Raw genomic sequence first — 13,650 nt, forward strand, 5'->3', positions numbered from 1 at the left:
TAATTTACTCTTCTCCATCTGGGAACATCAGAGAACAATTTTGGCTGTCAACCTTAAACAAATAGATTAAAACAATAGTAATAAATAGTAATGATAGTAATAAAGATGACAAAAGGGAATGAAGGTAATTAAAGATACCTGGGGATAATTGAGTGTTATTACAGAAACGATGTAGGTCTTATTAACGCTGATGATAAATACAAGGGAGGCAGAGTTGTGTTAGTTATCAGAAGGGTAAAGAAAAAACATTCAACTCTGTGTTCTTCTAAGATAAATCTTGGTTTTTCTTGTTAATTTTTTGTTGGGAAAAAGTTTGTATTTTTTTTATCCATTTAAACAACACAAAATAAGAATGTTGTTGATTTTCGTTGATCTTCATCGAGTGAACTCCCTGAGGTGGTATATTTTTAAGAGAATAAACTTTTTTTCTCTCAAAATATAAACGAAAAAAAAAAAATTTTGATCGTAAAAATGAGTTTATACGCTCCACCACACATTTCCCCCCTTGTTAGTGGCGTAACCTGATGAGGAATTAAAGGCATGTGCTGCAGGCTGGGACAGAAACCTCTCTAAAATTAGGAGGAAGAATTCGGAGCGAGATTGGGAGGGAATTCAATCATGGCTGGGCTGGTCCACGGATACATAATTCATACAATACTTGACGCAGTTATGCTTGAGGGTGGGCTGCTTGATGAAGCCAAGTGCGCGTGTTACAAGAGGTGGCAGCGGTGGGATTCTTGGCTCCTTCCGATGCTTGAGGATCCTCGTGTGGAGTATTAGTAATGGTATATGTTTCCTTTTAAGACTGTGTTTGTTCAGCTCTGTACTTAGCCTTTCTGAGTCTGATTGAGGAGTGTTTTGGGGGGAAAGTGGGAGAGTTTTTTTTTCACAAGCGAATTTTTGTTTGTTTGTTTTTTAAGAGGAAGTGAGGGAAGGGTTGTTGTCTTCACCTTAGGATTGCGTTTTTAATAATTATGTTGGTGGATATTGCTCTCTGTGTGCGCGTGCAAGCGTGTGTCAGTGTCAGTAGGAGTTTCCACAAATAACCCATTAACAAAATTCTCAGGTCTAATACGCTCGTATGACTGTTTTATTTTCAATATTTTTGCCATTTTCAAGAATATGATAAGATTAAAGGTCAGAAAATGGTGAACGTATGTAAGTATATATTAAATACCATATATATGATGTATAGAAAAAATGATTAAATCATCGTGAAACAATAAATAATAATTAGTCTCATAAATAATTACTCAGAGATAATTTAACATTGTAGAAACTATTTATTTATAAATGACGAATGATCACCTGAGAAATTTTATACATAACCTTAGATATTGTATACATAACCTTAGGCATTGTATACATAACCTTAGGCATTGTATACATAACCTTAGGCATTGTATATTTAAGGGATAATTTACATCTCGACACAGCGAAAATGTTTCACCTCTGAGGTTCCAATAATATACGTCCTTGTGTCACGACCGTATCGACATAGTGTTTGGAATGATTTTTCAGGATTTAGCGAAGTCTTTCGTTATTCCCCATAAATCTGTCGCCGCGGGCCACTAATAGCTGACATTACTTTTTTGTTTAATCCAGATCAGTAGTGGAAAGGCCAAAATTGTAAGCAAATCCTTGTGAGGATCATCCCAAAAACGCACCTGAGAGGATTAAGGGGATTACTGAGGCTTTAAGCTTCATGACTCGGTACCTCTGGGTTCAGTATACTGCTCGCCACTTCCATGATGAAAGTAACACGGTACAAGTTAAGATAACAGAGATTACAGGGATTATACCTTCTTTGAGTTACAGTATACGGTTACCTGTCGTTCGCGTAACTAGATTAAAAGGAACGTGAAAAGTGAATTACAGCAAGGATTACAAAGAGATTATTTACACACCTCGTGACTCCATCCTTCGGGCTACTGTATTACACCGTTTCACATATACGTTGAGACATTGTTATATACCTATTTGATCAAATTTAATAACCGGATGACGGAACACATACCGAATGACAATCTAAAATCACTGTTGGTGGTATGTCATTCTCCAATTGTTACATTCTCAAACTATATGTAGACTGTCGGTTTATTGTTCACATCTGTCAACTTCATAACTTATGTCAATTATTTCCGTTAGCATGAATGAACAGTTATTTTAGATTGTCATTCGATATGTGTTCTGTCATTCGGTTATTAAATTTGATCAAATGGATATATAACAATGTCTCAACGTATATGTGAAACGGTGTATTACAGGTCTCCGACACACACGTGATGAATTAAAGTGTACACGAACTGATTAGGGACATGAGGGGGGATTACCGAGGCTTAATCTATGAGGGGGGATTACCGAGGTTTAATCTATGAGGGGGGATTAACGTCACTTAATCTAAGAGGGGGGATTACCGAGGCTTCATCTACATACTTCATGATTCCATCTTTCAGGATACAGTATTATAGTTCCCCTGACACTATCTTGGCCTGACACTTTCATGACCTGACACTCTCTTGGCCTGACACTTTCATGACCTGACACTCTCTTGGCCTGACACTTTCATGACCTGACACTATTTTGGCCTGACACTTTCATGACCTGACACTATCTTGGCCTGAAACTTTCATGACCTGACACTATCTTGACCTGACACTATCTTGGTCTGACACTTTCATGACCTGACACTCTCTTGGCCTGACACTTTCATGACCTGACACTATTTTGGCCTGACACTATTTTGGCCTGACACTTTCATGACCTGACACTATCTTGGCCTGAAACTTTCATGACCTGACACTATCTTGACCTGACACTATCTTAGCCTGACACTTTCTTGGCCTGACACTATCTTGGCCTGACATTCACGACCTGACACTCATGACCTGACACACTCTTGGCCTGACACTTTCATGCCGTGACACTTTCATGACCTGACACTATCTTGACCTGACACTCCCATCGCTTGACACTATATTGACCTGGCCTGACACTTTCATGACCTGACACTACTTGACCTGGCCTGACACTTTCATGACCTGACACTCATGACATGAATCATAACCTGTCACACACACATGACCTGACTCTCCAATGGCCTGACACTCATGGCCTGACACACTCATCGCCTGACACTCACCACCTGACACACTCACCACCTGACACACTCACCACCTGACACACTCACCACCACCTGACACACTCACCACCACCTGACACACTCACCACCTGACACACTCACCACCTGACACACTCACCACCCGACACACTCACCACCCGACACACTCACCACCCGACACACTCACCACCTGACACACTCACCACCACCTGACACACTCACCACATGACACACTCAGCACCTGACACTCTTCTCCCTAACACACCTGGCCAGACTAATGGGAAGCTCTTGAATATTTGCCTCCTCTTGGTCATCCATCCCTGGTAATGGCTGTAATTTTCCCTCACCTTTACAACTTTTTCACACGAAGAGAAAATATCAGATTACGAAATATCACCTGGATGGTTGACATGGATGGTTGACCTTACCTGACCTCGGTGTTATTAGCGCGTGAGAGTATTGCAAGCAGCGATTATGTAAAGTGTAGTTAATTAAAGAAGATTTGATGCACAGGAACGTCTTGGTGTAGTGAGCTGAGAGAGGTGTGTGGTGCAGAGCAGGTGTGTGGTGCAGAGCAGGTGTGTGGAGGAGGGCGGGTGTGTGGAGGAGGGCGGGTGTGTAGGAGGGGAGTGGGTGTGTGGAGGAGAGTAGGTGTGTGGAGGAGGGCAGGTGTGTGGGAGGGGAGCGGGTGTGTGGAGGAGAGCAGGTGTGTGGAGGAGGACCGGTGTATGGAGGAGAGAGGTGGAGGAGAGTAGGTGTGTGGAGGAGAGTGTGTGGAGGAGGGCGGGGTGTGTGGAGGGAGGGCGGGTGTGTGTGGAGGAGGGCGGGTGTGAGGAGGGCGGGGTGTGTGGAGAGAGCAGGTGTGTGGAGGAGGCCGGTGTGTAGGAGGGGAGGTGTGTGGAGGAGAGCAGGTGTGGAGGGAGGGCAGGTGTGTGGAGGAGTAGGTGTGTGGAGGAGGGCGGGCCCGGAGGAGGGCGGGGTGTGGAGGAGGGCGGGTGTGTGGAGGAGAACAGGTGTGTGGAGAGAGCAGGTGTGTGGAGGAGAACAGGTGTGTGTGGAGGAGAACAGGTGTAAAAAGGAGGAGGCGAAAAAAGGAAAAAGGGCTTCCTGTGAGTAGAGGAGGGTAAGATATGTATGGGGTAAAGTTGGTATGAATTCTTGTACTGTGTGTGCGTCTGTGTGTGTGTGTGTGTGTGTGTGTGTGTGTGTGTGTGTGTGTGTGTGTGTGCGCGTGTGTGTGTGTGCGCGGTGTGTGCGCGTGTGTGCGCGTGTGTGTGTGTGTGTGTGTGTGTGTGTGTGTGTGTGTGTGTGTGTGTGTGTGCGCGTGTGTGTGCGTGTGTGTGTTGTGAGGTATATTTAATTGTTTTCTGCACCAAGTTATATTCAGTGGGTTATACTGTATATACAGTATATAACACGGAGACTACTGCTGGCACTGACCCAGGAGCCACGGGAGGAGCGGCACTGTATTATACATTCCAGGTCAACAGGTCATCCTCTGGGGAGATCTGAATCCAGCGGAGGGTCAAGATATTGGAAAATAAAGGTCACTGAAAGTGTATGTTGTGCTGCACACACACACACACACACACACACACACACACACACAGGCACGTAACTTTCACCTTACCCACCCAAACTTACAGACAAACTCAGGTCCAAATCTAATGGCCCTCTCTCCAGTTGGACAAGAAGGAAGACCCCAACACACCACCACCACACCCACACCACACCAATACACCCACACCACCACCCCCCCACCACCATCCCCACCACCACCCCCACCAATCTCTGCACCCCCACCCCCCCAACTCCCCACCCCACCACCACCCACACCACCACACACCCACACCACCACCCCCACTCCACCACCCCCCACCACCACCACACCCCCACCACCACCCCCACCACCACCCCCACCACCACCCCACCCACCACCCCCCACCACCATGGCACACCACTACACACACCACCACTACACAACTACCACATCATCACCACTACACCACCACGTACCACACACCCACCACATACCACACCACGTACCACACACCCACCACATACCACACCACAGACCACCACCACATCACCACCATCACATCACCACACCACCACCACATCACCACATACCCCACCACATACCACCACATCACCACACCACACCACTAAACACCAGTAAACACCACCACCACACACCCCCACCCATCACCACCACCGGAGTAGGGAGGCCCCGTGACGCAGCATCAGACCAGACGCTGAGTTCTCAAATTAATTAGAAGAAGGCCACCCTACCTCTGGCCTCCCTGCAAGCACCCTTAATCCATTCCACCCCCTCCCCCAACCCCCTCCTCCCTCCCCCCCCTCCCCCTCCACCCTCCCTCCCTCCTCCCCCTCCCTCCCTCCCTCCACCCACCCCCTCCCTCCCTCCCTCCCTCCCTCCACCTCCCTCCTCCCTCCCTCCCTTCCCTCTCTCCCCCTCCCCTCCACCCTCCCTCCCCCTCCTCCTCCCTCCTCCCCACCCCCTCCCTCCCCCTCCCTCCTCCCTCCCTTCCCCTCCCTCCACCCCCTCCCTCCCTCCCTCCTCCCTCCCCCTCCCCCTCCCCTCCTCCCTCCCTCCCTCCCCCTCCACCCTCCTCCCCCTCCCTCCTCCCTCCCTCTCTCCACCCCCCCCTCCCTCCCTCCCCTCCCTCTCACACCCTCCCTCCTCCCTCCCTCCTCCCTCTTCCTCCACCCACCCTCCCTCCTCCCTCCCTCCCTCCTTTCTCCACTCCCCCTCCCTCCCTCCCTTCCCTCCAACCTCCTCCATCCCTCCCTCCTCCCCCTCCTCCCTCCCACCTCCTCCTCCACATGCCTGCCATCACCACTATGTACCGTCTTCTGCAGGCTACCACTCGCCCTGACGTTCTCGTGCAGCTATTATGAGGAGATAATTAATCCAGGGAGGTCTTGGGAGGGAGGGAGGGAGGGGCGGGTCGTTAATAGTCTTGTCTGCCACAAGTTGGACAAACACGATGTCACATGTAGGAGTGGTGGTGGTGGTGGTGGTGGTTGTTGCTACGTTGTTGTAATGGTGGTGGTTGGAATACGATAGTGGTGGTGGTTGTTGTGAAGATGGTGGTTGTAGGGCACGTCATGCAGTAGGGGGGACTGAGCGATGCCTGAGTAATGAGCCAGCCAGCCAGCCGGATGTGACGCCCTGCAGCATCCAGATATTGCCTAAGTTATGCTGAAGGAGTTGACATCGTCTTCCTCCCCCTTCGTCCCCCCCTCTTCCCAGAGTGACGCTACTACTACACCATCACTCTGCCCACCACCATCTACATCATCACCCTTCTGCCTCCACCACCATCACCACCATCATCATCCGCCCCATCACCACCATCACTCCTGCCTCCACCACCATCACCACCATCATCACTCCTGGCTCCACCACCATCACCACCATCATCATCCTGCTCCACCACCACCATCATCACCCTGCCTCCACCACCATCACCACACCATCATCACCCTGCCTCCACTCACCATCACCACCATCATCATCCTGCCTCCTCCACCACCATCATCACCACCACCACCACCATCACCACCATCATCACCCTGCCTCCACCACCATCACCACCATCATCACCCTGCCTCCACCATCATCACCACCATCACCACCATCATCATCCTGCCTCCTCCACCACCATCATCACCACCACCACCACCATCAAGAGCACTATACCCTGAACCACACAACACTTCTTATTATTTTATAAAAAGGTGGTTTTGTTTACATCACGAAAGAGCGAGTGAGATTATAACGATGTAATATGAAGGAAGGAAGGAAGGAAGGAAGGAAGGAAGGAAGGAAGGGTGAAACAACTTCAAGGTGAGGCAGGGAAAAAAAGGAAGAGGGAAGATAACCTGATGGAGGGTGTAAGAGAGTGGGAGAAGATAATGAAGTAAGGTGATGGAGAGAGAAGGAGGAAGAAAGGGAGAGATGATGAATGTGAGGCAACTAAAATGAGGAAGTAGAGACGGGGGAGTTACCTGAGGGAGGGTGGGTCCTGGGGAGGGAGGATTACCTGGCGGGGGGAGAATTACTGTGGGGAGGGTGGGGAGAGATACCTGGCGGGGGAGGGGGTGGGAGGAGTTACATGGCGAGGAAGGGGAAAGTTGCCTGTGAGGCAGGGGGTGGTAGAGTTACCTGGCGAGGGGTGGTGGGGATTACCTGTGGCAGGGAGGGTGGGAGAGATACCTGGCGGGAGGGAGAGATTACCTGGCGGGGCAGGGGTGGAGAGATTACCTGGCCGGGGAGGAGAGTTACCTGGCGGGGAGGAGAGTTACCTGGCGGGGGGAGGGAGGGTTACCTGGCGGGAGAGTTACCTGGCAGGGAGATTGCCTGGCGGGGAGAGTTTCCTGGCAGGGAGGGGTTGGAGAGTTACCTGGCGGGAAATTGGGAGAGTTACCTGGCGGGAGGAGAGTTACCTGGCAGGAGGTGGGAGGGATTAACAGCGAGGGAGGGTGGGAGGTTGCCTGGCGAGGAGGAGAGTTACCTGGCGGAGGGGTGGGAGAGTTACCTGAGGGGTGGAGGATTACCTGGCAGGGAGGAAGTTACCTGGCCGGAGGGGTGGGAGAGTTACCTGTGGCAGGGAGGCAGAGAGTTACCTGGCGGGAGTAAGAAGGAGTTACCTGGTAAGGGATTCATCGGGGATAGTAGTAAAACATCAAACGGTTTTATATACTGGTGGTTGGTGGCAATTATTTTGTTATATCGATGTCCTTAGCGCCCCACCCCACCCCCCACGCATCACCCTCTTCTTCATCACCTACACGTATTTACCTGCGTCTGTACGTCCCTGTGTCTGTCTCTGTCTTTGACCTTTCATTTTTCTATCTATTATCATTTGTCTGTCTATTTGTCTGTCTGTATTATATTTATGGTCTGTTTGTCTGTCCATTTATCCGTCTGTCTGAGATAATGGTCTTAAAGTGACAATGTTCTAATATGTTTGCATTGACAAAGCATCCTACACTATCGTAAATACTTGGAAATATCCTGAACACACTGGAACACAATAAACATAACCAAAATAACTATCAAAAAAGCTCACTAAAGACAAAATAATTCCTATATTAACGTTGTGTTGTGGTTTGAGGATTGTTGCCTGAAGGTCCCGGAGAGATCGGTGGCAACGCTGCAGGTGAGGACAGAGGCTAAGAAGATGGTAACTACAGGTGAGAGATGATGGTCACAGTGGGGTGAATGTGGTTGGGGGGAGGAAGGTGATGTGTTGTGGAGGGAAGGGAGGGAGTGTTTTGTAAAGGTTGTCATGAGCTCTCTCTCTCTCTCTCTCTCTCTCTCTCTGCTGCTTCTTTGTAGTTGATGTTTTAGCTACACCATTTTCTCAGTCTTCTCTCCTCTCCTCTCCCTCCTTCCCTCTCTCTCTCCCTCCTCCTCCTCCTCTCTCCCCTCCTCTCTCCTCTCCCCTCCTCTCCTCCCCTCTCCCTCCACCCTCCTCTCCCCTCCACCCTCCTCTCCCTTCCACTCTCCTCTCCTCTCTTTCTCACCCACATTCCCTCCTCATTTGTCTGCCTAGCAGCTTACCCTCCTTACTATTATTCCCCTCCCCTCCTCTGCTCTCTTCCTCATCCCGACTTTACCCCTTCCCTCATCAACCCACTCCTCCTCTCTTCACCCTTCCCCACTTCTCTCCAATCCCCTCCCACTCTAAACTCTTCATTTCACCCTCCCTCTCCCCCCCCCCCCATTCATCCGCCCACCTTGCCAACAGCAACACTGGGCGCCATGACTACGGGTTAAGTCGACCTGGCATTCAGGGCACTTCATCACCACACCACCGTCAGGAGTTTAGGACGCTGACGGGGTCGTGGTGATGAGAGGAGGTTCAGTGGTGAGGGAAATACTGATGATAGGGTCGTGGTGAGAGTCGTGGGGACAGGGTCATGGTTTTAAATCTTTACCACTACACCTGACCACCCAAAAGGCTTCTAGTATTCAAACACAGGTGAAAACTGTCCGTTGTTTGATTAGAAACTGACTGATAGTAACGTAAGTGATTCTTCAAGCATGTTTTTTTTTAGTTTTTTATCACCCTGCCTCAGTATTAATCACCCTAACCTAACCTACCCTACCAGATATCTTTAGCTCATTTAATCACCAGATGTAACAAAACTCGGCCCAAATCTTCAGTTTATCGTTTTTTTTAACTTTCTGTTTGTTTACCTTTCCTGCCTTACATTTTTCTTAACAGGAAGTGAAAAAAAAGACTAATATTTTTTGTGGGAAGTTCAGTGAAACCTCTATATAACGAACTTCTCTACATAATAAGTTAGTTGGGGGGGGGGGGGTTTCCTATCTACCAGACCCTCGATATAACGGATTTTCGTCTCTAAATAGTCCGTTAAATTTTCTTGAGTTATATTTTCTATGTATTTTATTTTATTTATTTTTGGTTGTCGAATTGAGGATGGAAAGTCTACATCAGTGACGTCTTTCATGTGTACGTTTTCTTTGGTGGAATGTAACAACGACAGGTAATATTTTCATTAAAAAGTCCACCATTTAGAAGGATAAAAACATATACTTACATCTACAAATACATTTTAGTGTCACTTGTATAATAACTCTAACACGTATATAATTTTCTTCACTGTCATTCATCTTGATATATTTTCTTCACTAAAATATAAAGTGACAAATCATTCTTAGTTCAACAAATGCACAATGGTTCTCCAAAGACAATCTGTTTATAATATTTACTTCACTGGAATGAAAAATAACAACTTTTGCCTCTTACTCATGCATGATTTGCTTGATAATTTCGTTCGTTCACTCTTGTGCGTTTTTGTTGAGTGAGATTGAAAATTGTGAGGGGAGTTTGGAGTGGCAGGGAGGGGGGTGAGGGTACGATGCTGGGTCCCCCCCCCACCCCCACCCCCACTGACTGACTGACTGAGTGAGGGAAAGAGAATTGCTTCCGCTTCTTGAGGCACTTTGACGAAATTGTGAGGAAAGAAGGGGTGATTTGAGGGGTGAGAGGATGTGGGGGTGAGGGGGGGTGATGTGAACGGAGAGAAGGGAATGTGAGGGGAGAGAGAGGAGGATGTGAGTAGTAAGGGGAAGTAAGAGGTGGGGAATGTGAGGGGTGAGGGGAAGTGTAAGGATGATATGAGGAGACAGATCTAAAGGGAGAGAGGGGGATGTGAGGGAGGAAAGAATGTGAGGGGAGAGAGGATGGGGGGGTATAGGCGAATGAGAGATGGAGAGGGGGAAGAGAAAGTTGAGAGGAGGAAGAGGGAGGGGATGTAATGGGGAAAAAGGAGGAGTGAGAGAAAGAGGAGGACTAGTAGGAAGAAGAAAGAAGTTGAGTAGAAAAGGGACGGTAGAAATGGGAGAGAGAGAGTTAAACACCTTCGCCAAACGCTCACACACACACACACACACACACACACACACACACACACACACACACACACACACACGCACGCGATAAAAAGGGCCAATTGAATCTTGTTTTTACCTCTGCAACATCACATTAAGTTAAACAACCTCAGCAAGTCTTTGGATATTGTTTCTTCTCTCACTAATTAAAAAATATAGATCTGTGTGTGTGTGTGTGTGTGTGTGTGTGTGTGTGTGTGTGTGTGTGTGTGTGTACACTAATAATAATAATAATAATAACGGTTTATTAAAAGAGCATGGCAGCCGGAAGGCTGAAAATATACAGTTGCATAATTGGGGAATGGGTCTCTTGATTGACAAATATAATATACAAGCAACATAAGTGATATAAATGTGATATATAATGAATAGGCGGGGAGAAGGTCATACTACAGGGCATTTTAACATAGTGACAGTGCAAAAAGTAAGATTGACTGGGAGTGAACACACTGGTTGATTACAAGTTATTGATAATTTTTACAGTGGTTGGAACTGGGCTGTTCTTATAGCGATCAGTTCGTGCTCGTATGGGCTGGATGCGGTTGTGGTGTCGAACAGTAATTCTCGGACGAGGGATCTCGGGTGGTAGTAGGAGCCGGTGTCGAGGATGGTGCAGAAGTTTCTCACCAAATTTGCAGATGAGGTCGTGGTCAGAGAGAGCCGAGAGGGTCAGTGTGTTGAGTGCTTCTTGATATGTGGAGTGGGAAGGGGAGAGAATACTCTTGCATGTCCTCTTTTGCGCTTTTTCTAAGTGTTTACGTTGTGTGGCATTTGGGGAGGAAGATCAGGTAGAAGAGGCATAGGTGAGCTTCGGAAGTATGAATGTTGAGTAAACACTGAGGAGCTCGGGCGCAGGAACTCGATAGACTTGAGTCGGCGGAGGAGGTGGAGACGGAAACTGGAGGATTTGACAACTTCACTGTGTTTTCCAATTTAGTTTGTTGTCTATGGTGACGCCGAGGAGCTTAGTGGAGTTTGCAACCTGGGGTGTGTTGGGACCTAAAGTAATGGAAGGGGGTGGGACAACGTCGGACGAGAGGTTGATGTGCATAACCATGGTCTTGGTATGGTTGATGGTGACGTGGTTGTTGATGGCCCAATTTTGGAGACTGTTCAATAAATCCTGGAGGGCGGTATAGTAGGGAGCAGAGTTGTTGACACTGATCCTAATGGTGGAGTCGCCGACATATTTCCAGCGAGCAGGGGTTTATCTTAGGGCATCATTGATAAGCATAAGGAAGCAGAGCGGTCCCATCTTGGTGCCTTGGGGGACGCCACAGGTGAGTGACTGAAAAGTGGAGACAGCCCCTCGGAAGCGAACGGCTTGGCGTCGGTCACTGAGGAAGTCTGTGAGCCACGGTATAAGACTTCTTTGAAACCCGAGGTCAAGGGCTTTGTTGATGATTAAATTGTGGTCAACTAGGTCAAAAGCTTTGGTGAATTCAATGAAAGTCACAGTCACAGACTTTCGTTTTTCCAGATGGCGGTGCGTGCGTGCGTGCGTGCGTGCGTGCGTGGGCGTGGCGTGTGTGTTAATTTCCCGTATGAAAGCGTTTTAAAAGACTGATGATACAGACACGAACTGAACTCCCTTGAAACACCTGAGACTACGAACTGATTTTTTTAACTCATAGATGGCGTTGTACCGTCTCGTTCGGGTTAGGTTAGGTTAGGTTAGGTTAGGTTAGGTTAGGTTAGGTTAGGTTAGGTTTGACATCTTTAACAGTAGACGAAAATCTAACACATAGAATATTTCCAAAGATTCTCAACGTAAATAGTCTTAAGTATTGAGCAAACTTATCTCTTTAAGGTAAAGTCTCAGTGCAATTACGAGGCCATTTTGTGGACGTTATTTTTGGAGCATTAGCTTAAATTAACCAGTTAAGTTCGTTTTTATTTCTTCACTTAGGAGGAGTTATGCGAATATTTTTTATTATTATTTTTATTTATTTTTTGAATCTGGACACTTGGACAGAACGAGGATTTGAGCACTTGAGCGAGATGCCGACACGTGAGGGTTGAGCATCAGTTTCTATCCTGTTACCTTGTGAAAAGTGTTTAGTTTAAGAGGGCCGGGGGTGCAAAGAGGTGCTTGTAGAGTAAGAGGGCCGGGGGTGCAAAGAGGTGCTTGTAGCATAAGGGGCCTGGGGTGTAGAGGTGCTTGTAGCATAAAGGGCCGGGGGTGTAGAGGTGCTTGTATATTAAGGGGAGCCGGGGTGTGGGGGTGCTTGTGAGGGCCGGGGGGTGGGGGTGCATAAGGGGCCTGGGGTGTGGGGTGCTTGTAGCATAAGGGGCCGGGGGTGCAGAGGTGCTTGTGGTGTGGGGGGCGGGGGTGTGTGTGGTGTAAGGGGCCAGCAGGGGTGTGGGGTGCTTGTGGTGTGGGGCCGGAGGTGCAAAAAGTGCTTGTAGCATAAGGGGCCGGGGGTGTGGGGAGCTTGTGAGTAAGAGGGCCGGAGGTGCAAAGCTTGTAGAGTAAGAGGGCCGGGGGTGTAGAGGTGCTTGTAGAGTAAGAGGGCCGGGGGTGTAGAGGTGCTTGTAGAGTAAGAGGGCCGGGGGACGTGGGAGTAATGCTGTATCTTGGTCGTCTTGTCTGCTGAGCCTCGTCAGTCACCCAGTTCAATCAGTCACTCAGATCATCATCAGGCATCCAGTCATTTAGTCAGTCATGTCGATCAGTTAAAGAATTAGTCAATCAAGATTTCGTATCGGTCAATGCCAACCAACCCAACCCAACCCAACCCAACCCAACCCGTAGAGGCATTCATAGAACACACACAATCAACCACAAATAATAGTTATGATTTTGACCTTAATATTCACCACCAAAAAAAGAAAACATGAAGAAAAAAAATTATATTAAAAGAATAAATAAAAATATGAAAGAATACACGACAGAGGAATCCAATTACGTTTCTCCTCGCTCCAAGGGATGTTATAATCAGATTTCCCGTCTTCAGTATTAATGACGGGAAGCTCATTTGAATGCGTGTGCTCTTTGATGTCTCGGGCGTGTTCACTGAATACTTTATAGAGCCCCCCCCAAAAAAAGGAGAATAATTCGTTAGTGTGTAATGTGTGT

The 13,650-nt window shown here is 48.1% G+C and overlaps 1 protein-coding gene across 1 annotated transcript in view; it reads left to right on the top strand.

Annotated features, from left to right (window-relative positions):
• The window catches only part of LOC121866283 (neuroligin-2-like), a gene marked incomplete at its 3' end in the record, with an annotated part of 107,488 nt that overhangs the window by 20,433 nt on the left and 73,405 nt on the right, over positions 1-13,650 (top strand). Inside the window, exon 2 of the mRNA XM_042365901.1 lies at positions 8,281-8,344. Within this exon, the coding sequence (XP_042221835.1) occupies positions 8,281-8,344 (64 nt within the window). The remainder of the gene's footprint in view (positions 1-8,280; positions 8,345-13,650) is intronic.

Source organism: Homarus americanus, unplaced genomic scaffold, assembly GCF_018991925.1.
Source record: "Homarus americanus isolate GMGI-L3 unplaced genomic scaffold, GMGI_Hamer_2.0 scaffold46842, whole genome shotgun sequence".
In the NCBI taxonomy this organism is placed as follows: Eukaryota; Metazoa; Arthropoda; class Malacostraca; order Decapoda; family Nephropidae; genus Homarus; species Homarus americanus.